Here is a 26,101-nt window from a genome sequence, read left to right on the forward strand (position 1 = left end):
CTCCCCCGCGCTCCGGGGAGTTGGGGACGAGTAGGGGACGTTTCCCCACGCCCCCAAAAATGAGGAAACTCAGGGGGGACGTGCCAGGGAGTCGTTTCCCTTTCTTGAGGGGGCGTTTCCAAAAAGGGGGACGTGAGGGGACGTGGGGGGCGAGGGGGGGCGTGGGGGGATGTGGCACACGTTTATGCAAAAAAAAAGGATTTTAATTAACTTAACCCTAAAACTAATCTTTAATTAACAGTTAAACTAAGCATAGGGTTTTGGAATTTCGTTGTTTCATGTTATAAAAACGGCAGGGTGAACACATAACAACACACACAGCCTTCGTGCACTGTGTGTGTTGTTATTACTAGATCTGATCACTCCCATGCATGGAACCTCGATGACATCTGTTTGAACATTGCAGATTGCAGAATGGACCCTTGATATGGCTATCACATTGGTAATGTGATTTGGTTATTTGCAGGAATTCTGGAGTGCATATATTAGACAGAATTGAAGACAGATCTTGAGGATTTCTATCACCGTGAACTGTCAGCCCTCTGATTAGACAAATTCTGAGTTTGATCCAAACAAATTCATTTATTTGTGGTTGCTGCTCAATATTACCCTACACATTCTGTGAGGAGATCATCCCTGAAGTGGTTACTCATCAATGCTTCTCTGCTTCTCTCAAAACTCGGCTCTTCAAGATTCACTATGGATGATCAACATCAGAGGCTCCCTCTTGTGAAGAATTTAGTTTGTGACGATAAGAAATATTAGAAGGCAAAGAATTTCAGCATCAAATTGACTTAACTTTTGTGTGGCAGTGCTTGCTTTCTAAAAGACACACCGATCACGTTGAAGTATTTTTGATTTCTCTAAGTAACCCTAACTGGTGTCTTACAAGTATCTGTATAATCAAGTTACAGTAATCCTTGAGGTCATTGTAATTTGAATTTAAACAAGAGTTTCAAAGTAAAGGAGCAGAAGCTGTAATACATATAGCCAAATTGTCAGATATGGAAGCAACAGGTTTAGATTGCAGATTTTTGGAGTTATGATAGAAGTATGAGTAATGTTCTAGACACAAATGTGCATCAGTGGACAAAGGCATTAGCATCTTGTTATGCCATCAGGAGTCTGCACAACAGTCACTCTTCAACAATGATACAATTGACAATAGAATTCACACGAGCATAACACAACACTGTTGTTTTGTATATCCTTGTAATTGATACTATGTACAGATGGGCAAAACTCACCAATGATTATAGCAGTTTGGCCTAGAACTGAACAGAGTTGCCTTGATAACATATTGTTGAAGTTGCAGAGGACAGAAGTGTTAAGATTCTGAGATTAAGATCTTTTATTGATAGCAGAGATGCAGGAAGAATAGATCTACAGGATCTTTTACAACGACATTGTTGAGGTTCGCTGTGTATTATCAGAATGTTGAAGATGGTGGTATTGTTGTCTTTGTATTTTGTTATAATGTATGATCATTGATGTATGATTATAAATTAGAATTTTAAATTTATTATTTTATATGATATTAGAAATTTAGATAATGATATTCATATCAATGATCATGCTTTGCAGCTTTTCAATTCAAACCAAATTGTCATAGTGGACTCAATTAATAAATTATATTTTATATTTATAAGTTTTTAAGACCCTGACGCTCCCCCACGTTTCCTAAAAAATGGTGGGGAGCTTTTGCATAGGCCGCTCCCGCGCCCCCTCGCTTCCTCGCCCCCTCGTCCCGGAACCTTGGTGGAACATTGGTTTTTCCACTCTCCTCCCAATCGCTTCAAAGCGACAACGTCTCCACACAGGAGGATGAACGAGGGGATCCAACACTGTAGAGTGGCTAAAAGCCACCAACAAGAAAAGGAGGGAAGATGACCACAGCATGCCAGAATGTGAACTCCAAAACCACAATTAGCTCTCGAGTTGAGCAGACTCGTCTGTATGCAGAATTCAGCAACAACATCCATTGAAACATAGTTGTCGACACAATCCCGGGATCCCAACCCTTCTCACCTTCACAAGGACCAAACACACTGAAACCACATACTGCTCTCCACTAATTCCTCTCACTCAAATCAAGCCTAAACCAGCGGGCATGCATAGGGAAAAGGCCTAGGCATACTCAGCTACCTCAATCCCTCTAACCCACACTACCATACCCAGCGTCCAAATGCAACCTAAACGGTGAATTTGGGGTTTTTATAAATCATTGTCACCTTCTCGATGCTTTGGCTCGTCTTGTGCCCCTTGGGGTTGTCGCCTCATTTACCATCACCACACATCATGCCAACCAGCTGGAGTCACCTAAAACCAGGCTTCATACCTCCTATCCGTCTCGCTCCCACATGCCTATCACGTTGCACACCCCCATCAACAAAGAGTCGTCCTGACTGACCATCCTGTCGACCGTCTCCAAGTCCTAGGAGACAAATCTGGAGGCTAGCCAAACGCAAAGTGCTGATGTGAGTCTATAAGCCCCCAATTAGCTAGCCAATCCGCCACAACGGTTCCTTTTCGCCTCGTCTAAGAGGTGTTGCATAGGGAAAGGATAGAAGAAGATCTCTTATCCGACTTGCTTGAGTTTCCAATCACCAACTCTTGATCACCTTTGACAACGAGGTGCCATTCAGCATCTTTTGTGTCACTTGGACCACCAAGGCTAGGTACCCTGTAATTTGGATTTTTGATATCCCCATTCGTCGGGCTAGCACCAACCCTTTTTCTAGGGTAGTGAATTCTGCTACATTATTCATTGTCGAGCCACAATACCCAGCATAGATCCCTAGGGGCTTCACTATTGAATTCCTTAGGATAACAACATATCTTGTTGGGCCTAGATTACCTTTTGATGCTCCATCAATATTAATCTTAACAAATCCTTCTGGAGGGGGGACAAAGGAGGAGGGGGAGTCCACCTGCTCCCGTGTCCCAAATAGCTTTGGCGGACCGCCATCGATGAAGATAAATTTAGACGTGCCAAGATCAAGGCTTCCTCCCCAGTCACCTTCCAATCGTCTTCTGCCCAATTCCCTTCCAATGTTGACTCGTGATTGTTTGTTTTGTAGTACTCCAAATGACCTGTGAGGGAGTAATTTGATCTTTGAAGATGAGCCTTTTTCTACCTTTCCAAATATCCAGAGAAGAAAGCCTAATGCCAACACGCAGTCTTGATTGACAATACGATTTTTTAATAAGGACATCCTCCATTGTACGATCATTTTCCTAATACGGTTCCTTGATCGATCTATGTGTCCAAAGGTGTTTTCCAGACTTTGCCACAAGGTTTTAGCTCCAGAGCAAGAATTTACCAAATGTTCAAGGGATTCTTCATGATTCTGGCATACCGAACATCTAGATGGGTCGATGTAACCTTTTTGAAGGAGATGGTCCTAGGTCACTAGACGTCTTCGCTCCACCATCCAAAAGAAGTGGGCTACCTTCGGCCATAAATTGCAACACCATATGTTGCACCATAAGGGATCTTTTGGGACGGAGGCAAAACCTGCTACTAAATGGTATGCTTCTTCGGTTGAGAACATCCCTTTAGACCTGTATCCCCATCTCAGTATGTCGGCTCCTTCCACTAGTGGGATGTGTCGCTCCCAAAGCGAGGTGTTGAAAATTGTCCAATTTTGGATTCCATCTATCGTATGTCAATCCACATCTGAAAAGAATTGCATGTTCCTTTTGTGGGTTGGATATCCATAATGTTTCTAGATGTTGGAAGAAAATAGCCATATATAGGAAACTTTTGAAGGAAAAGAAGCAAGAAGCCAAACGTCCATTGGACAAGGAAAATCATGTTGTCAAGAGGATGCACATGCAGTGCACTTACTGCCATAAGCAAGGACATCTTGCTGCAAAATGTTGGACTCTGAATCCAGCAATGCTTCCACAAAAGCTGAAGAAAGTGGAAAGAGAAGATGGAAAAAATGGAAAGGAAGATTCCATGAATGATGTGTCTCAGGCAATGTTTTTAAAACCGGAACCGGTCTAACCGGGACTGGTTTGGTCTAAACGAACCGGTTTTAAAAAAATACATTAAATAATTAATTTTTAAGAAACAAAACTATTTTAAGATGTAAAACCATGATTCCAAGCCAATAGAGACAAAATATGCAAAGTTTGCTCATTTATATACCATGTAAAGGTGAATATATCAAAATGGCACCGAGTGCAATACATATCATCAACAAAATACATAAGAAATGAGGCTCTAAATGGCCTATAAAGTCCAAAAACAATGCTGCAAGCTATGAGGCCATTGACTTACTACAAGTCTACAGTGTACACATGATCAATCATCAAGTTCATCACCACTACTAGACACAAGATCATCATCAGGAGCTACATAGACATCATCTGGTTCAGAGTCTGAGGATGCCTCAGCCTGATCTGCAACCTTAGTATCAATGCCACCAATGACAATAGAAGTGGACCTAATGGAAGCACGAGTTTACCGACCTGCATGACTAGTGCCTTCCATTGGTTCTTTGCCTTTCCTTGATGCCGCTATTGATCCTGGTTCTAATGCCACCACATAATCTGCTTCATCCCCTGCCAAAGCCATGTCGATATCAAAATTAGCCTCAAACACGGGTTCTTCAGTCTCCTCCACCCATTCTGATGTTGGATCAATATCGTCCAACACAATGGGATCTAGATCAGGAGTTTTTCTCATCATTTGGAGCTCTAAGTGCATTTATTGTTTACCCCCAAACCATGAAATCCTGAAAAGCATTAAGTCTGCTAAATTTTGAGTGTAATCTAAAATTCTAGTTTCTCCATGTGAAATCCAATGAGGTCAAAACCACTCTCAAACATCCTGAGTCATTTCATGGTAATGTTAAAAATTTAAGTAAAAGGATGAAAATGAAAATTAAAGGAAATGTCACTTTTACTTTAAGAATTTAACATTACCATTAATTGTCGACATTGTTAGGGTTGAAACACCCTTAGTTCCCCCCCAAAACCCCTCAAACACAGTCAAAAATATGCTTTTTTAACTTTATGGTGGGTGTGCGTAAAACCGGCCGGTTTGTTACAAACCGGCCGGTTCCGTCCTAAACCGGCCGGTTTTCACCGGTTAGGGCAAAAAAATGGAGAAATCGGCATTTAAACCGAGTTTTTTGGCCGGTTTAGACTGGTGGGCTTGCTAACCGGCCGGTTAGACCGGTAACCGGTTTTTAAAAATGGTTTTTAAAACACTGGTCTCAAGATGATTCACATGATGATGCTGATGTGCAGACAAAGGTAGTACCTTTGAAGAGGATTGGTAAGCAACGGGTAGAGTTCTTATCCGATTAAGATTGCATGTCTATTGATGCATCTACATTATATTTCATTTCAGCTTCGAAAGTACAGTGTGCTTAAGTGAAAGTTGAAGTATGAAATGCATGCATGAGTAGGAGATGCATGAACACAGGGATGTTGATGATTTCCTTGTTGTTGAACATGTATGTGTAATTAACTTGCAAGGTTGATTGCTTTAACATGCATGCGATGCCATGTTGGCTTGGGAGAAGTTAACTTGGTCTCCAAATGGAGATAATGATGAAGTGTTTCATCTTTTGAAAAAAAGTCCTAATAGTCTTTTTCTACATGCTTGACTTGAAGGGTCATTTGTTTAAAGGCATGTTTTGTGGGCTTGTTATCTAGTCCATCATTTGTATGCAGATATAAGACATGGAGGTGTTCACAAGATGTAAAAATCTGTTTCTTTTGTTGAAGCAGGAGTTTAGGCCATTCAATTGTTGTCTGTGTTTCTGTTGTTGTTAACAGTTGTTGTTGACAGCTTTTCAAACAGGTACAAATGAAAGTTTTGTGGAGCAGATGTACTTCACATTTGTTTGAGCCACCTTGGATCAATGATCAAGGCAGAGAAGTTCAAACTACCTTCTATGACCATTTCAGCAGGAGTTCTGCATGAAGGCAAGGAGGAAGACAGTTCTTCCCAAGAATGACCGGCACATCCAGAAGGGAAAGTGGTCAAAGGCTTTGGTTCAGAGGCACTATGCAAAGGCAAGAGTGTGGAGGCTGAAAGAAGAGGGTGTTGTTACTCTCATTTACTATTCAGATCAGTATATCAGTCTTTTGGAGACCAAAAGTTCCTTAGTGGGAAGGCATGATCCAAAAATGGATCCTGGATAAACCTCTAAGTCTAAAAGACTTCATATAAGAGGTAAAAGGTGCCAAATGGCACAAATCCTTTGTAAATCAGAGGAAAATGAAAGTCGCAGGCTGCTCTCGGAAATAGTCTCATTGCAGAGATCTCTTCATTCTGAATCCAACGCAACTTGAATGGGGCAAAAACGGACTTCAGATGAAGAAGTTATCACAAAAAGAAGTTCCCCTTTGTTCTTTGGGAAAAGAGGCAAAAACCCCTAAAAAAGGCCTAAAAGGCCTTATAAGGGAAAATCGCATCGCATGAGGCAAAGAGGAGGACTTAAGGTCGGGCAGAAGGCACCCCCGATCAGCGACCTCCGATGATCGGATCGGCGGGTCGGATCGGAGGCAGGCGGTGTATACCCAAGGCAAAGGTCCTGGGCGATGCGATATTGCAATATGCGAGATCGCCGATTGCCGCTATCGATAGATCGGCGTCGGCGATGGCATGGGACTTAAGGCGGGACCCCGGTCCGAGCGACATTGCGATCACCGAAATCGACAGATCAGGAGATTGGTCGTCCTCGATACACAGGGCCGATGCGATGAGCGATACTGATAAAAAGGCCAGACCCAATAAGTTTTCAAAGCCCAATTGTATAAAATTTCAGGTCCGAGAATTCGGATTTTCACGTATTTCCTATGTATTTGGGATTTTACCCAAAACACACATGCAATGCGATAAGCGATGAAACCGGACCCGAAAGGGTTTGTAAATGCAGTTGCATAACATTTCTAGTCCGCCATAAAGCCATTTTGCGATATTTTCAATGTTGTAATGTATTTTTCAAATACAAAGAGAAACCACGAAACGAGCGGGATTTCGGGCGGACCGTAGGCGGTAATGGGTTTTGGCAGGGCTCCGCCCGAGCCCATACACTGACTGCCACATGGCTAGGCGCCGAAGAGAGAAAACCACCATTTTCGGGCAGGTAGTCTCCGTGCATGTTAGCCACCCGAAATCAATAATAGTCGTTGATCAACGATTACTTGCAATGGCGCCTGAAGATGGATCCGAAAGGATATAAGGCAGAATTAATGATTTTTGAAGTCCGATAGACTGCGTTTGGGCAGATTTTTACAGGTTTTCTGTGTATTCTCTGTGTAAACAGAGAACGACCATTTTTGGGTTTTTGCCTATGAAACGGCCCCGATTCCTTCTGTAACAGCTCCTAATCATCATTCCACGCTACAAGCAGGCGTTTTGGCAGACGATGAGGCGTTTTGAAAGCTACATAGTCGCAGAGCCAGATGGCCAGTCAAACAGACAGCGCAGAGAAGCCACAAAGCCGTAGGGGAATGATTGAACGCAGGGAAACGGCTGGGGAAGCCGAAAAGCCGAGAAAATGCCTCAAAGGAGCCCAGAGAGCTCAATTAAGGAGGAGTTGAATATTGAAAACAATTACAGAGCCAAGAGAGCAGAGAGAGAGCGAAAAGCTACTGCGCAAAGCAGCCGAGAGAGCCTTTGGGGTCACTTGGAGATCAAGTGAAAAGCCAGAGAGCTGAAGGTTGCAGAAAGCCAAAGCCAGAGCCAAAGAAGCCAGAGCCGAAGAGCCAGAGCCAGAGCCAGAGCCAAAGCCAGAGCTAAGAGCCAGAGCCACGAGCCAGAGCCAAGAGCCAGAGCTAGAGTCAGAGCCGAGAGCCAGAGTGAGAGCCAAAGCGAGAGCTAGAGCCAGAAAGCCGAGAGCTTCAGAGCCAAGGATAAAATGGTGTCTAAACCCATTGTTTCTGTGTAAAACAGTGGACCATAATCCCAGAGAGCCTAGTTGAGTTGACTAGAGCTCAGGGAGACGTAGCCCAAGAGTTTTGGGTGAACTCCATATTAAATTGTTGTCTTATGTGTTTGCTTATTGTTGCATTTGTCCACTGTCATACGTATTTACATATCAGCACAAACAACAGAATTTTAAAGGCACATAAACAGTTCAAAACAAACATAAGCATACACCTATATTTTCAAGTATATTACCAATTCCGCATTGGTTAATCATAAAGACTTGGGAATAAATAAGCTTTGGAAGTGGGAGAGGTTCTTGTAAATTAGACAAGAAGCCTAAGTGCTTCATTTTCAGATCAGAATGGAAATGTAGACACACGATAGACACAACATTCTTGTCTTCACTTGGGAAGAAAGAATAGGAGGATTGGGTAAGCATCTAGCATCTGATACTCTTTGAGGATGTGTAGGGCATCCAAGACAAGAGTAGGCAAGAAGACTTCTTTGAGGGTTGGGAACCCAAGACAAGAATAGTCCTAGAAGGTCATACTCAGTGAACACCCGGGTGGGTATGTACCTTGGGAGACAATGACTAAGGTGTCTATAAGTCATTGGTCTCAACAACATTGTGCTCTAATCTATTGAGAGATAAAGATGTTAGTCAAGGCCTTGTTGTGGAAACAATGTTGGTTATTATGATGCTATAACAGATGGATTGCAAATCCGGTTTCTTTTATGTGAATTCTTCAAAGATTGAAACATAGCCAAACACCTTATGAATACCTCCCTAGTTAAGAGGGAGTGTTGAAGGAAGTGTAACTAGGTTCGGTCTTTATAAATGTACTTTTGATATTTGTATTTATTCAAGAAAAAAAAATATTATTTTTATAATATATGTCAATGAGTTTCTTGCTCATTGAAATAGGTCTAGCACAAGTTAAAGTGTATAGGTGAGTCAAATAGTCAAAAGAAAAGGTTGAAGTCCTTAAGGGCATGTTTCACCTTGTATGCTTATGTATTAGAGTCAAGAGAATACCTCCAAGCAAAGTCAACAAGTCTCCTCCATGCAATGACACTTACAAAGAAGCAATCTGAATTAGATATGTCAAGTTGGCCTCAAGTCGGCCTAAAGGAGGGACAGTCCTCTATATATAGAGGTTGTCCACTCCTCTAAGTTTAACGCAATCTACCTCTGAAATTAACGAAGAAGAAGAACCGAGAAAGGGTGAAGAAAGTCGAGACTCGAAATACAAGGAGCCTCTAGTGTAGCGAAGAAGGAGAGACATAAACCGAAGTTTATAGGGTTGTTCTAAGGAGGATACGCAGTCACACGTGCGAGAAAAGAAGGGCAGTCTGCGGATATAACAGCAGCAAGATCACAGTGATATATTCCTACTTGTTTGGGCTAGTAACTTAGGCCTATAAGGCCTCCTACCCAAGTGAAGAAGAGACTCTCACAAGCGAAGGAGAAAGGAGTCAAAACCTAAGGGAAACCTCCCACACGTGCGAAAAACTAGGGCTGTGGTGTTGTCACATAAAGTCAGCAACCTCACATCAAGAAGTAGCTCGGTTGGTTAAGAGAAGGAAGGCATCATCTTATGTGAAAGAGTTCACTATGTTGATTTTGAGTAGCATCGGATGTGCTCTAGCTCCGAAATTTTGTGGAGGGGCTAGAATGCATGAGATCTCCAAAACCCAGAAATCGTTTGGAGAAATTCTGTCCGGATGAGGAGTTATTAAAATAATTAATATTTTTAATGGGTTCCTAAGTCTAAACTTAGGAAAATAAAAATATTAATGGGTATTAATAAAAATATGGGATTCTGCCCGGATGAGGAGTTATTAAAATAATTAATCTTTTTAATGGGTTCCTAAGTCTAAACTTAGGAAAATAAACATATTAATGGGTATTAATAAAAATATGGGTGAGAAACTTCTAAGTGACAAAGATCAAGTCTATTTTAATCTTAGCCGTTGATTAGGGACTTAATCTCGGTCGTTGATTCATCAACAGGAAAAGTATAAGAGGAGGCTTGAGAGTCAGTTGGAGATACACTTGAGATATTAGTTAGTTCGATTTTTCTGGGGCATGGTTTGCTAAGAAAATCGAATAAGTGATCTGAGTTGCAGTGAGAGGGGCAATTTAGCAAAGGGACTTCAGTCGAAGGACGAGAATACAAAGCGGAGAGGCAGAGCAACACCAGGAGAGACAGCACAGAGGGAGAGATCTGACGCAATGCCATAGTGTCGCAGTGACGTAGTGATGCAGTGGAGGCTAAGGGGTCTTAGTGTCATAGTGACGCAGTGTCGCAGTGACGCAGTGGAGGCTAAGGGGTCTCAGTGTCGTAGTGACGCAATGACGCAGTGGAGGCTAAGGGGTCCCATTGTCGCAATGACGCAGTGATGCAGTGACGCAGTGGAGGCTAAGAGCTCTCAGTGACGCAGCTCCTAGAGGAGATGATGCAGTTCCAACGCAAAGCTTGCAGCAGCCATCGCTACCCAACACTGAGAAGAGCGCAGTCACCTATGGGGTTTGTTCATCCAAGTATTGGTCGGGTTTATTCTTTGTTGGGTGAACCAGATTTGGCACCCTAGTTGTATTCAGAAATTTGTTTAATAATACAAACCCTCTATACGCTGCACCGGTTTTCTCGAATTGGGTTTTTCTGGGGATGTTTGTTTAAAAATAAAGGTGTCCCTTATGTATTTGTCTCGTTCTATTTTCAGTTCATGCTCTGTATGTATGTGTAGTTTGTAATAGTGTCTTCATCGATGTATAATAAATATAATTAAATAACTTGTTGAATGTAAAAACAAGTAGGAGATGATAAACCAATGTTTGCAGTAGGATTTCTGATGTGTAGATTCAGAAATTTTCACATGGTATCCGAGCATTACAGATCATAGGTGATTAAAGACACCAGCCGAGAGATCTAGATAATTTGTTGCAGAAAAGCAACTGTCCCGAGTGACAGTGTTGTTTCAAAGGTAGAGGAGCAACTGAAGGAGTGACGCATAGCCAGAGAAGTGACGCAGAGGCTCACGGAGTGCCTGCGTCAGCATTTCGAGCCTGCAGAGGGTGACGCAAAACCCGAGAGGAGCTCACGCAGTGATTGCGTCAGTTCTCTAGGCCAACGCAGAGCCTGAGAAGCTCAAAACAGTCGGTTGTTGGGCTGGAGGAGCAAAGAAGATTCGATCTAAGGAGCTGGTGGGACGTTGTTGTTGTTGGTGCAAAACAGTGTCTGTGGAGACAAAGCTGAGATAGAGGGAGTCACTGCCTTGACAGATTTCTAGCCAAAGAAATCTAGATCCGGGTTGCAGCAGCAAAGCAGGATTGAAGAGGAGTGATTCGACATTTGGCGGGAGGATTTCTGTGAAGGAAATCAAGACTCAGAGGGAGTCTAGAGGAGCTTGTTCCTTGGAAGGTTTCTTGTGCCAAAGAAATCCAGATCCGAGTTTTGTTGGGGCAACAACGAAAGAGGGAGAAGAGAACCAATTCGACATTCATTTTGGCAGAGATGGAAGCCACATCTCCAGAAGGGAGGTGGGCTGATCTGGAGTTGTAGTCGAGAGGACTACATGGCGGGCAGGATCCTTGAGGTGCCCAAACTCTTGGATCACATACGGCTACGGGAGCCCTTAACGACAATAGCAAAATGACGGATGTCAGTTGGAGCAAGGTGTGATGGAGCGACAGTGGCAGAGCTAGAGTGCCAAAGTCTGAGGCAACGCAGTGGATGTTGTAGGAGTGCGAGAGGCACAAAGTAGTTTGCAGCAGTGCGAGAGGCACAAAGCAGTTTGCAGCAGTGCAGTAGCAGCAGAAGGGCAGCACAGTAGCAGCAGAAGGGCAGCACAGTAGCAACAGATGGTCAGCACAGATTAGCAGCAGAGGTAGCTTCAGCATCACAAGGCATCCAGACTGACCAGCATGTCAGTTTTTGGGTGAAGTTTCAGTTGCTTACTTCTCAGCAACTGAGTTGCAGTGCAGCAGTTAGCAGTGGCAGTGCTATGGGCAGCATGAGGCAACATTTTGAGAGGGAGCTGTAGTACAGGTGTAGCAGTGGCAGTGGCAGAGTCATGGGCAGCAGTACAGGAAGCAGCAGTGCAGTGGATGAAGGGCATCAAGCCAAGCATCAGCAGCACAGAGGACTAATGCAGTGGATCAGTGTAGTACTTCTGTTGAGAAGTGTTACTAGAGCACATTCCTCGCTAAGAGGGAGTGTTGATTTTGGGTAGCATCAGATGTGCTCTAGCTCCAAAATTTTGTGGAGGGGCTAGAATACATGAGATCTCCAGAACCTAGAAATCGTTTGGAGAAATTCCACCCGGATGAGGAGTTATTAAAATAATTAATATTTTTAATGGGTTCCTAAGTCTAAACTTAGGAAAATAAAAATATTAATGGGTATAAATAAAAATATGGGTGAGAAACTTCTAAGTGACGAGTGTCGATTGGAGCAAGGTGTGATGGAGCAACAGTGGCAGAGCTAGAGTGCCAAAATCTGAGGCAGCGCAGTGGATGTTGTAACAGTGCGAGAGGCACAAAGCAGTTTGCAGCAGCGCAGTAGCAGCAGAAGGGCAACACATATTAGCAGCAGAGGTAGCTTCAACATCGCGAGGCATCCGAACTGACCAGCATGTCAATTTTTGAGCGAAGTTTCAGTTGCTTACTTCTCAGCAACTGAGTTGCAGTGCAGCAGTTAGCAGTGGCAGTGCTATGGGCAGCATGAGGCGGCATTTTGAGAGGGAGGTGTAGTACAGGTGTAGCAGTGGCAATGGCAGAGTCATGGGCAACAGTACAAGAAGCAGTAGTGCAGTGGATGTGTAGGAATTTACAAGGTAAGTTCCTCAAATAGAACACCAAAGGACATCGCTCACAAACAGATCACAGATCAATACACCAATATTCTTAACGTGGTTAAAACCCTCAACGAGGGAAACAGTCCACGGCCTGAGCCAATGCAGCCACTTCGGCAATTTATTAATAAAAGAATGAAAATTTACATAAGCTTCTCTCATGAACGGTTACCCTACAAATGACCCTCCATGCTCTTTAAATAGAGATCATTGACCAATCAGGTGTTAAGCCATGGATTAAGTGTCCGTAATACCGAGGAGAGAATGAACCGTCGGATCACTACATATCGTGACCATCGGATTGTAAGTTACAAAAGTACATAGTAAAGAAACACACTTTACCTAACTCTACACTAGACCAAGTTATACTTAACTATTTCCTATGTGTTGAAATATCCTAACATCCCCCCTTAAGAACAACTTGGGATAGGATTGAAGGATGTACAAATATGACACAATAGGAGAAGGAAGGAGGCATTAGACCCTGTCCCCCCTTAATGACAACTTCCTGAACTCCAACCATAAATCGAAGTTTAATAAACTTCGCCTCTATGAGAGCCTTTGTAAAGATGTCTGCAACTTGATCATCTGTTGAACAATATTGCACTTCAAGAATATGGTCATGAATGAGCTTTCTGATGAAATGCATGTGCAGTTCAATGTGTTTGTTGCGCTGATGTTGGACTGGATCTTTGCATAGTTGAATGACACTTTGATTATCACACCAAAGTGTAGTCTTATGCTGTTGCTGAAAGCCAAACTCTAACAGGATTTGACGAAGCCACAGGGCTTCCTTACTAGCTTCTACGGCACCACGATACTCTGCTTTTGCTGAAGAAAGAGAAACGGCACTTTGTTTCTTGCAAGCCCATGTAATAGGTCCTGAACCAAGAGTGAACACATAACCTGCAATAGACTTCCGATCATCAAGGTCACCAGCCCAATCAGAATCAGTGAAACCAACCAATAGAGGAGATGCTTCTGCACTGTAATGAATCCCAAACTAAACTGTACCTCGAACATAACGAAGTATTCTTTTAGCTGCTTTCCAATGACTTTCATGTGGGTTTTGCATAAACCGAGCAATAAGGCCAACAACAAAAGAAAGGTCAGGACGAGTATGGGTCAGATACAAAAGTTTTCCTACAAGTTGACGGTATAAGGTAGCATCAACTTCAGGGGAAGTACAAGTGACTGAAAGTTTGGCTCCAGACTGAAAGGGAGAAGGGGCTGGCTTATAGTCTTCCATGTGAAAATGGCATAGAAGATCACAGGCATACTTGGACTGGGAAAGGGAAATACCTTCCTTGGATTGCAAGACTTGAAGACCAAGAAAATAATGCAAGTGTCCTAAGTCTGTCATTTCAAACTTCTTTTTAAGGCTAGACTTCACACGGTTTATAAGGTTGGGATCACTATCAGTAAGGATAAGATCATCAACATAAAGAACAAGAATGATAAGAGACTTGCCCACTTTCTTGATGTAGACAGTATTGTCAGAATGACATCTAGAAAATCCAGTTTCTAAAAGAAAGCTATCCATTTTGGCATACCAAGCCTGAGGGGCTTGCTTGAGACCATAAAGGGATTTCTTAAGCCGACATACAAGGCTGGAGTCTGTTTGTATAAAGCCAGTAGGTTGTTCCATATAGATTTCTTCATGCAAGTCCCCATGCAAGAAAGCAGACTTAACATCCATCTGATGGACTTCCCGTTCGAAAGAGGGAGCAAGGGAAAGAACAAGGCGGATAGAGTTCATTTTGGCAACAGGGGAGAAGGTTTCAGTATAGTCAATGCCTTCAACTTGTGAAAAACCCTTAGCAACAAGACGAGCTTTATGTTTATCAACTTTTCCATTTGGTCCATACTTGGTTCTGTACACCCATTTGCATCTAACAAGTTTTCGTCCCTTTGGAAGAGGAACAAAATCCCATGTATCATTTGCCAATAATGAACGATATCTTCATTCATAGTTGCATCCCAATCTAGATGGCCTGAAGCTTCTGCAAAGGTGTCAGGATCATAATTTGTTGAAGCTTGAGCTAATAAAGAAGAGACTCTATTGAATTGACAACGTGTACGTCGCTAATCTGTAGGATCACCGGCAAGAGCACCTGCTGCACCCCGAGTAGCACGGACCCATTTTGGAAGTTGAGGCGCTGAAGGAGGATCCTGAGAAGGTGGGGGAGGATTGTCATCCTCGCTATCATCATCTAAAGAAGAAATATTTTCAGAAGTAGAAGGAATAGAGAGAGGTGGCACATCCGCCAAACTAGGCTCGTAGGCCGATATATTTTCAGCAAACTTTACATCTCTTCTAATGATAACATTTTTGGACTTAAGTGGAATAAGTCTATATCCTTTGACATCTTCAGAATATCCAACAAAAATGCATTTTTCACTCTTAGGTTCTAAAGCTTTATGTTTCTCATCTGGAATATGGGCCCATGCTTCACTTCCAAAAACACGAAAGTGACTTACATCTGGTTTAATTGAGCTCCATGCTTCTTCTGGAGTGATATTCTTTAAAACCTTAGTAGAAATGCAATTTACTATGTAATTTGCATAGTTAATTGCTTCTGCCCAAAAATTAAGACTAAGTCCTTTAGGTTGAAGCATACAATTAGTCATTTCCTTTAAAGTACGATTCTTCCTTTCAACTACACCATTTTGTTGTGGAGTATATGGAACAGTATGTTGCATTTGAATTCCATTGTCAGTGCAAAAGTTGATGAATTTGTTAACATATTCTCCGCCATTATCAGATCTTAGCTTAAGAATTTGATGTCCAAATTGTTTTTCAACAAAGGCCTTAAAGGCCAAGAACATGTTGAATACTTCACTCTTGAGTTTTAAGAAGTGTACTCAAGTGTGTCTGGAGAAATCATCAATGAAAGTTAAGAAATACTTGTAGCCAGAGAATGAAACAACTGGAAGTGGACCACATAAATCACTATGCACAAGCTATAAAGGGGCTAAGGCGTGCCAAGAGGCACGTTTTTCAAAACTACCCCGTTGATTTTTTCCGAGTACACATCCAGAACAAACACCATCTCTGCAAGATACCATTGGAAGACCTGTCACCATATTTTCTTTACATAGATTCTGAAGGGAGCGATAGTTTAAGTGACCAAATCGCTCATGCCAATGTTTGCTCACTTCATCATTATGAGCAACAAATACAAAGGGAAGATTTGATGACCCAAAGTCGTTAAACTTATACAACCTTGTAGAATCATCAGCAATGCTAGTAGCTAAAATCTGTCTAGGATCTCTTAGGTCCTTAATTACAACATCGTGAGGTGAAAATTCAACGATTTTACCTTCATCTGAATGAGTTACCTGATATACAGACAGAAGGTTGCAGGATAAGGTTGGAACACATAATACATCATTAAATTGACCATTGTCTAGATGAAGAGATCTATCATCACCAACATATATATTTTTGGTGTTACAATCATTTAAATAAGACATGGCTTTGTTTTTGGCCATGTGATAAGAAGCTCCAGAATCAATGAGCCACTCATGAGGATGAGAAGAAGAAGATACAATTAGTGCAAAACCAAACCGAGATGAGTGACAACCACATGCAGAAAGTGTTATTCCTGAAGATGAATTTGAAGTTGAAGAGTGCTCCAAATGGATGTTATGCTTCTTCATTGTTGCTTCCAAGGCTTCCATCTTCTTAAAGCATTTGGATTCTAAGTGGCCATCTCGATTACAAAAGTGGCAATGTCTATCAGTCTTCTTCCCTTTGTTTTTATTTGCCTTATCATTTTTGTTGAAATGGTTTTTCATTTTGAGACTGAAATTGCTTAGGACCCTTGTTTGGTTTAGAATCATTCTTTTTAAGAAACTGCTTCTTAGGATTCTTTGAATTTGGTTGTTGTTGGGCGGCTAAGGCTTTCTTAGAAGAGTTTCCAAGATTAAAAAAACCAAGATATAAGAGCTTTTCTTGTTCTTTTATTAAAGAATCACAAAAAGCGTCAAAAGAGGGGGACTTGTAGTCTTGTCCTTGAGAAATAAAGGATTCTCTAGTAGAATGGAAGGTGGAAACAAACACAGAGTAGGCTGATCCCAACTTAGTAAGAATGGAATAGATAAGGCTACCATCTTCTTTCTTAACCTTAACACCTTCCAAAAGAATTCTAAGGGTCTTGAACTTGGACAAAAAATCTTCAATGGAAGAAAAATTATTGGGGTCCAATGTAAGCAACTCATTTTCGAGTTGATGGACTCTAATTTCATTTTTAATTCCAAAAACTTTAGTGAGTTGTTTCATTGCTTCATTAAGAGTATCAAGTTCTGCGATGTGGAATCTAACGTCTGGAGAAATAGACATCCTTATGAACCCACGTGCTTGATCTTGCCTATTTTCCCATTTGGCTGCCTTATCTTCATCTTGAGGTTTGGTTTCTTGGCCTGAGGCTATTCTATAAAGACCTTTACTTCTAAGTAAATCCACAATGTAGGACCACCATTGGAAGTAGTTGGTGCTGTCAAGAATAACTTGGCATGGACTTTCCATTTTAACAGAAACTAAAATTGTAGATGCTGAAACTAAGTGTTCCAATGGAAAGATCTCGAAAAATTAGGTTGATTAAAAAAAATGGCTCTGAAAACGGCTTCCGGATGACGAAGTTATGGCTTTTTGAAGAAAAGTTTTTAAGATGCAGATGAAGTGCGTAAATGTGCGGAAATGAATGATAATGTTATATTTAAAAAAATCCCCCCCCCCCTTCCAAACTTAATCTAATTAGCTCACTTTAAAAAAAAAATTATGTGACTCACTTTTATAAATAAGTGAAAGTCACTTTTACAATGGTACTTTATGAGCTACCCATTAAATTGTAACTTAAATAAAAGATAAAGAGACTTTAGAATTATAAGTGACTCACTTTTTATAATGAGTGAGAACACTTTTACATAGAGTAACTTTAAAACATAAGTCACATGTGCTTTTTGAAAAAGTAACTCAACAAAAAGAAATACTTGAACTCAAGACCTCTATTCTCATAAAATAACTTTAGACCAAGTAAGCTAGTTTAAAAGGTTAGTAATTTTTGGAAAAGAGGAAGGGTTTTTTTTTTTTTTTGGTCATTGAAGCTTTTGGGTGCGTGCTTACTTGAAAAAGCACCTTTTTTGCCTACAAAACAAAAACCACAAAATCCAACATGGACATACAAACAAACAAACAAACAAACAAAAAACCTTACAGCTTGAAGTTAGCTTTAGCCGGAAACTAAATATTTTCCTCAATGTTTCTGATTTTCTGAGATCACACTAAGGCGCGGCGGAAAAGAGCATACACATGAGAAAAATCCTTCCTTTCTATTTCTGATTTGCCCAGATCGCACAGAGTCGCAGGGCAAAGAGCATACGCAAAAATGAAAGGTATAGATCCGGTAATAAAAAATAGAGAGCTAAATAAACCGAAATAAACAGAGAGATGAATAGCTAGAACTACAAATAAAGACTGTATACCTCCAGATCTTAAAAATGACGTAGCTAGGGCTACCGGAAACCTTTTCGCGTGAAACGAAAAGGGTTCCTCACTGGAACAGATGCTCCTAACAAAATAGAGCAGTCCTCTCGACCCGAAAGCAGTCAGAAACAATAGATCTAGGAAACGACAGTTGGATGTAGTTGTACCGGCTTCAGATTTGGATCACCAACGGATGCAGCCCTCAAATAGCTCTGATACCATGTAGGAATTTACAGGTTAAGTTCCTCAGACAGAACACCAAAGGACACCGCTCACAAACAGATCACAGATCAGTACACCAATATTCTTGACGTGGTTAAAACCCTCAAAGAGGGAAACAGTCCATGGCTTGAGCCAACGCAACCACTTCAGGCAATTTATTAACAAAAGAATAAAAATTTACATAAGCTTCTTTCATGAACGGTTACCCTCCAAATGACCCTCCATGCTCTTTAAATAGAGATCATTGACCAATTGGGTGTTAAGCCACGGATCAAGTGTCGGTAATACCAAGGAGAGTGAACCGTCGAATCACTACATATGGTGACCGTCGGATTGTAAGTTACAAAAATAGATAGTAAAGAAACACACTTTACCTAACTCTACACTAGACCAAGTTATACTTAACTATTTCCTATGTGTCGGAATATCCTAACAGGATGAAGGGCATCAGCAACACAGAGAACCGATGCAGTGGATCAGTGTAGTACTTCTATTGAGAAGTGTTACTAGAGCACATTCCTCGCTAAGAGGGAGTGTTGATTTTGGGTAGCATCAAATGTGATCTAGCTCCGAATTTTTGTGGAGGGGCTAGAATACATGAGATCTCCAGAACCCAGAAATCGTTTGGAGAAATTCCACCCGGATGAGGAGTTATTAAAATAATTAATATTTTTAATGGGTTCCTAAGTCTAAACTTAAGAAAATAAAAATATTAATGGGTATTAATAAAAATATGGGTGAGAAACTCCTAAGTGACGAGGATCAAGTCTGTTTTAATCTTAATCATTGATTAAGGACTTAATCACGGTCGTTGATTCATCAACAGGAAAGTATAAGAGGAGGCTTGAGGGTCAATTGGAGATACACTTGAGAGATCGGTCAGTTTGATTTTTTTGGGGCGTGGTTTGCTGAAAAAATCGAATAGGTGATCTGAGTTGCAGCGAGGGGCAGTTCGGCAGAGGGACTTCAGTCCAAGGCCAAGAATACATAGCAGAGAGGCAAAGCAACACCAGGAGAGACAACGCAGAGGGAAAGCTCTGACGCAGTGTCGTAGTGTCGCAGTGATGAGTGACGCAGTGGAGGCTACGGGGTCTCAGTGTTGCAATGACGCAGAGATGCAGTGACGCAATGGAGGCTAAAAGCTCTCAGTGACGCAGCTCTTAGAGGAGGTGACGCAGTTCCAGCGCAGTGCTTGGAGCAGCCATCGTTGCCCAACACTGGGAACAGCGCAGTCACCTGTGGGGTTTATTCATCCAGGTGCTAGCCGAGTTTATTCTTTGTTGGGTGAGCCACATTTGGCACCCTAGTTGTATTCAGAAATCTGCTTAATAATACAAACCTTCTATATGTTACACCGGTTTTCCCGAATTGGGTTTTTCCAGGGACGTTTGTCCAAAAATAACGGTGTCTCTTGTGTATTTGTCTCGTTCTATTTTCAGTTCATGATCTGTATGTATATGTAGTCTACAATAGTGTTTTCATCGTTGTTTATAATTAAATAACTTGTTGAATGTAAAAACAAGTAGGAGATGATAAACCAGTGATTGTAGTAGGATTTCTAATGTGTAGATTCAAAAAATTTCACACTAAAGATGAAGGAGAAATATCTCTTCTAGAACTAAGCATAAGAAGACCTATCACCAGTTGCAGAAGGACGTAGGAGGACGAAATGTCGGGGAACGAAGTGCTGGAAGAAGTAGGACAAAGTGTCGAGAAACAAAGCGCAGGAAGAAAGAAGTATTTGACTTGTGCTTGGAGGATATTCTTGAGGCCTCTTAGCTAAAGGAATCCAATCTGAATGTTGTTGATTGCACTCTCGAGTCTCTCCTATAGATAGAATGAGGCATGCTAGCTAGTAAGCTACATTATTAGGCATTGTTTCAACAAACTTGTAATTATCAAAGTTAATAAATAATAGGGCCTTCTCAACCTATAGCTACTTTGTCAACATCCCTAATGGAACCCTACTAACATTGAAACTAATGTATAAGTGAGGGGCAATTTAATAGATTAGTGTAGCCCCCTTTATCTCATATATAAGGCTTCATGAAATAAGTTATGTGGCATATAACTTTTATCTATAGAAAATTCACCTAACTTCACCTCCCAATGTGAGATGAATTTCTTGATTGGCTAGTGGCTTTTTGGAGATTCATGAAATCATTCATCTTATTCTGACAACAATAATTTTATTTCTCGTGAGCCTTTACATCCATTTTATCTTTGGAGTGAATAAATGGATTTTCATTTCACGATTGCCTGTCTGAAGGCATTAACAAGCGATTTGAGATCCAAGTGCAAGATTCAATCTTTCAAGTAGATAGCCTATCTCATCATACTTATGCTTATGCTAGATGCCACAATACTAGCACAAACAAAATTACACGTGGGTTATTCAGGCTAAGCGAAAACAGATATCTCTTCCTCCCCTGCTTTTAAAGATGAAGGCATCTTTAACTTTAGAAATATGTGACAAAGTTAAAACTGACAACTATCACGTTAATAGCGTCACGTTTGATGTTCTACACTCCCTAGTGAGGCAAAGGGCGTGGAATGTGAATGCCTGGAATGTGCTCATTGATAAAAATTCTTGGAATACAAAGAGATGGTATACATTCTAAACCCTCCAACAAAGTATATCATATCGGGAAATTTTTCTTTTACTATCTTTCCGTTAGAGATCAAGTTTCAAGTCAAAATTTAGCCTGCATATGAGGAGACTGTTGAGGGATATTTACTTTTTCAACTGGATATTTGCTTGAACATTTATCTTGGCTGCGCAACTAATTCAATAAAGTACACTTCATAAATTAGTAGCTGGAAAATGACTCCCGTCTACATTGCTGCAATTATTTTGTGTAAATCATTAGGGACTTGAAGGGGGATGGAAGAAAAGAGAATTGTCATATCTAGGGCCAGTTTTACACAACGATCAATAATATCAAGCCCTTGATATTCGTATCTGATATATTGCAACCTGCCACTGCATTCTGTCAAGCATTTTGTTTTCATTCAGAGTAATAACAACTTAAATTTGATATAACTTTGTAGTCCGTTCATTCTATTAACATTGTAATACACTTCAAGAGTTTATAAAAGCTGCAGTCTAACATAATTTGCAAACCCAATCGAATCCTTGTTAATAGCATTGATAGAGTGTTGATCTGTCCATCAGGGTTCTGTTTCCACTTTGGTCTGCCAAACTGTATGATATGATCTCAAAGGGATCAGACCGGGAACAAATCCTGGGCTATTTTAGCAGACTAGATACCGTTCTGACTGGGCACCTAAGTTGAAGGAACTTGGAAGAATAGATACCCTCACACCGGGCACCTAAGCAGAAGGAAGTCCACACTTTGTGGTAGAAAGGTATTAAATCATTTTATCTGGAAGGTGCAGACTGGTCCACGTTCTCACTCCTAAGTGCACGTCCTAGGCTCAATTCTTGCCCCCATGCTGCTGGGGGTGGCCACCGAAACCACTCTGGCTAATATGAGAATCTGAGGTTCTGGATAGTGCTTAGATAGTATTTCTACTCAAGCGTTGTGGTCAAAGGTGATAAGCAATAAATAATAATATCAGAGAGGGGAATATTCAACACAGGTTAGCAGAAGCAGTTTCCCTCTACAGTAAAATGCAGGTAAATTTGCAGGCAAATCAGTCAAGAATTGGACTGCATTGATCATTAATTTATCAAAAATATTTTTAAAGATTCTCATATAAATTCCCTACTTTTGCTTTGGGTATCCAAAGATACTTTTCACAGTGGAACTCAGCATAGGGTCATCTAATCGTGTAGCAAATTTCTTTCTGGTTGTCAGAATACAGCAATGCGGGAGCTAGAGTTCTATCAATCTGGAATTATAACCAATTTTTTAATAATTTTGGTCAATTTAGAATTGGACATAATCACTAAAGGCTTGTTACACATTGCATAAAACTTAGAATAATGATAGAACTCTGACCATGGCTGAATTTCTTCTGAATTCTTATCAAATTTATGACCAGAAAGGGGTCTTTTTGGTACCAGAGCTAACTCCCTCACCACAAAAATAGGTCAATGGTGAGGTTTGCATGCCATGACCTTACCCACAGAACTGAAATGAAGGAAACTGTTATAATTGTGGGCAAGCTTCATGGTGTACACACCTGCCTGTCTCTTCTCCGCGGGAGTGCCACTCCTCTGAAGGACCTCTAAATCCACGAGCCCCAAGGACATCAACCCCAGTGTCAGCCCCGACATAATTCCCGCAAATACAACCAGGAACGCACAGATTCCCGCATATGCCCACCATCTAACCGATCCAAAGTCAACCGTAGAATCCAACTGCGTAAGCCCTTGGACTGTGGATAACAATCCCACAGCAACCAACAATTTGTGAAAAGCCATTCTCAGCTAAACAGCAGCAGCGATCTACCTTGGACAGAGTTACTGCGGATAAGAAGGCTTCGAGACAAGGAAAGCAGAAAGCAGAGTCCAACTACCCTTCCTCTTCTTCTGTAGTCCATGTTGCAGAAATGTCTGACTCGAGAAAGTCAAACTTATTCGTGTGAGCAGAGAATGGTAAGTTATAAGGGCAGCGCATCAGTTGTTTCCATCCTTCACGTTTCAAGTAGATGGTGGGAAACAATTGGGAGGTGACATTATAGCAAAGGGAATTCAAACTTATCAATAAAGTGTTTTTTAATAAATTAGGTGGTTTGGATTGTGCGGGGTTTAGTTTTTTTTTATGGGTTTTTAAGTTTAAATATTATGGGGGAGTAGTTGAGCATGAAGCACATAGTTTTTCATGCGGTTTTAATTTTAAATATTATGGGAGGGGTTGAGCATGGAGTCAATAATTTTTCGTGAGGTTTTAAATTCAAATATCATGGGGAGGGGTTGAGCATGGAGTCAATTGTGAGGTTACATTCTACCAAAAGCCTCTATTTTAGACCAAGTCTCACCAGCGTTATGGGGATGGCCTCTAGTTTAGACCAAGCCTCACCAACATTATGGAGATAGATTAAGAGTAGAAACCAATTGTGAAGTTACACTATGAAGGGAGACCAAACCTCACACAATTGTGGTTAGCATCTTAATAAGTGGATAAATTTAATTTTATAAAGTTATTTTCAAATCTTTTTTAATTTCCACAATATAGGTTGTGATAAAATGGGTTAAAATGTTTGATGAAAAAGTTTCATGTTAAATTCTCATCAATCCAATTGAACAAGTGAAGCCATATAAATTAAATGGCTCACATATTTAAATAGGCATTAAAACACTTATTTCATACATTGCCAAGATTTAAACAAAAAAAAAAAAAAAAAATCTTAAAAATTAACTAAGTTTTATTTTATTTCAAATTATTATTTACAAAAAGAATTAATATATGAGATAAACACACACACATATATTAAAAAAACATGTTATAGGATTCTTAACCATGGATATTGATTAGAAAATTATCCTAGATGACTTTTTACTCAAAATTGAAGGTCAAAGGATGCTTCTGAAAATAGTCTCATTGCATAGATCTTTTCAATCTAAATCTAATGCAATTTGAATGGGCTAAAATGGACTTCGGATGAAGAAGTTATTGTAATAAGAAGTTTGCCCATTGTCCTTTGAAAATGAGGCAAATTCTTATAAAAATGGGCTTAAGGCCTTATATGGAAAAATCGCATCGGAAGGGTTAAAAGGAGGACTTAGACCAAAGGCAGAAGGACTCCCCCAATAGCGATCTCCGACATATCACATCGGAGGTAGGCCTTAGCGCGATATTGGGACCCAGGCGGAGCCGATTGCGATATGCGATGATCGAATCGGCAGGATCGGTGATCGGCATCAGCGATATATATATATATATATATATATATATATATATATATAGAGAGAGAGAGATATATATATCGCATCGGAACTATACAGCGGACGTCGCACAGACCTCGGGCCGTTGGACATTGCGATATGCGATATGCCAAAACGCCAATAAGCGATATTGCGATACTCTGATAGCGCCGATATTGGCGATCGGCAATCGGCGAATCCCCAATACAAAGGGCCAATGCACATTGCGATATGTGACTTGCGATATGCCGATAAAAGGCGGACCCGATAGAGTTTATAAATGCGATTTCATAACTTTTGAAATCCAAATTTACGGGATTTCTCTGTATTTCCCGTGTATTGGGTTTTTTGGCCATACGCCTATGCAATTGCAATTTGCGATAGAATGGTAGACCCGATGGGTTTATAGATGTGGTTGCATATTATTTGAAGTCTAGATTTTTGGATTTTCAATGTTTTCCTGTGTATTTCCGTTATGCTGTTGTTTCCGGGATTAAGGCAGAAGAAAGGTCGCTGGTTCCTTTTCAATTGAAAATTGCTTCTATTCTTAAAGAATTTTGTGCTACGCTATCAGGGGGCGTTGTGGAATAAGAATGCGTTATGGAAAATGCAGGCAGCCACAGAGACAGAAAAGGAACCATTCCTCATGATTGGGGACAGAGGAACGGATGGAAGCCGCAGAGTCGGAGGATTCCACAAAAACACAGAGAGCACAATTGACAAGCAGTTGAAGGTTGTTGAGCGTCTCTTGGAGGTCGAGCGAAAACCCGAAAGGGACCGAGAGCCCAAGAACTTGAGCGCCGAGAGCCAGAAAGCCTGAGATCTTCAGAGCTAGAGGGTTGAGCAGAGGCAAAGCCACTAGAGGTTGGAGGCAGAGCCAGATAGCTAAGAGAGCTAGAGCCAGATGAGCCAGAGAGCTGAGAGCCAGAGCCAGTTAGCTAGAGAGCCAGAGCCGCAGAGCCAGAGAGCTCAAACAAACTTCTAAGAGCCATGATGTTGTAATGAAGTTGCAGATCAGCAAAGAGATCGAAATGATCAAGTTGCTGCTAGTGTTTGATGTGTGTTGAAGACAGAAGAAGGGATTCTAGAGACAATACAGAATTCTGAGGGAGTCTGAGAGGCTAGAAGCTCAAGATGCTCAGAGCACTGACTGAAGGAGTCAAGTCCAGAGAAACCTAGATCTATCTGCAGAGTATGGACAGCCAGCAGGATAAGATGGTATTCTAAACCCATAGGTTCAGTTGTAAACCAATGGAGTTGAGTGTGGAACTTGTAAAAGAAAAATTACCATAATCCCAGAGAGCCTAGTCGAGTTGATTAGAGCTCATGGAGACGTAGCCCAAGATATGAGGGTGAACTCCTAATTAAACTTGTTGTCTTATGTGTTTGCTTATTTGTTGCTTTATTTAATGTTATATGTATTTTATATCAGTTTAAGCAAATGAAGTTAAGGCATATGATCAGTTAAGGACAAACACAAGAATACACCTATTTCAAGTTCTTTTAATTCCGCAAATTGTCAAGTATAAGTTAGATCTTGGGAATATATAAGCTTTGGAGTGGGAGAGGTTCTTGTAAGCTTGACAAGAAGCCTTTAGTGCCCCATTTCAGATTAGATATTCTCTTCACCTTTACCATGAAGACAAATAAGCTTTGTTACGATACCATGGCTTGTTAATACCACATGCCCAAAAAATCATAGTTCATGTTCATATGGCAGCTTTTTTAATTAATCAATTTTATTAAAAGAGCAGAAAGGACATAACTATTTTTTAGATAAATCTCAACCTTTGATTTATGACTG

At 40.9% G+C, this 26,101-nt stretch overlaps 1 protein-coding gene across 1 annotated transcript in view; it reads right to left on the reverse strand.

The window, feature by feature from the left end:
• The window catches only part of LOC149203220 (DUF21 domain-containing protein At4g14240-like), a 210,673-nt gene extending 187,592 nt beyond the window's left edge, over positions 1-23,081 (reverse strand). The window contains exon 1 of the mRNA XM_089403363.1: positions 22,614-23,081. Coding sequence (XP_089259489.1) covers positions 22,614-22,854 — 241 coding nt within the window. The 5' untranslated portion in view covers positions 22,855-23,081. The remainder of the gene's footprint in view (positions 1-22,613) is intronic.
• Positions 23,082-26,101: the final 3,020 nt, after the last annotated feature.

This window comes from Pinus tabuliformis, chromosome 2_1 (genome assembly GCF_031772625.1).
Source record: "Pinus tabuliformis cultivar Carrire ecotype Pingquan chromosome 2_1, CPIR1, whole genome shotgun sequence".
Taxonomy (NCBI): Eukaryota; Viridiplantae; Streptophyta; class Pinopsida; order Pinales; family Pinaceae; genus Pinus; species Pinus tabuliformis.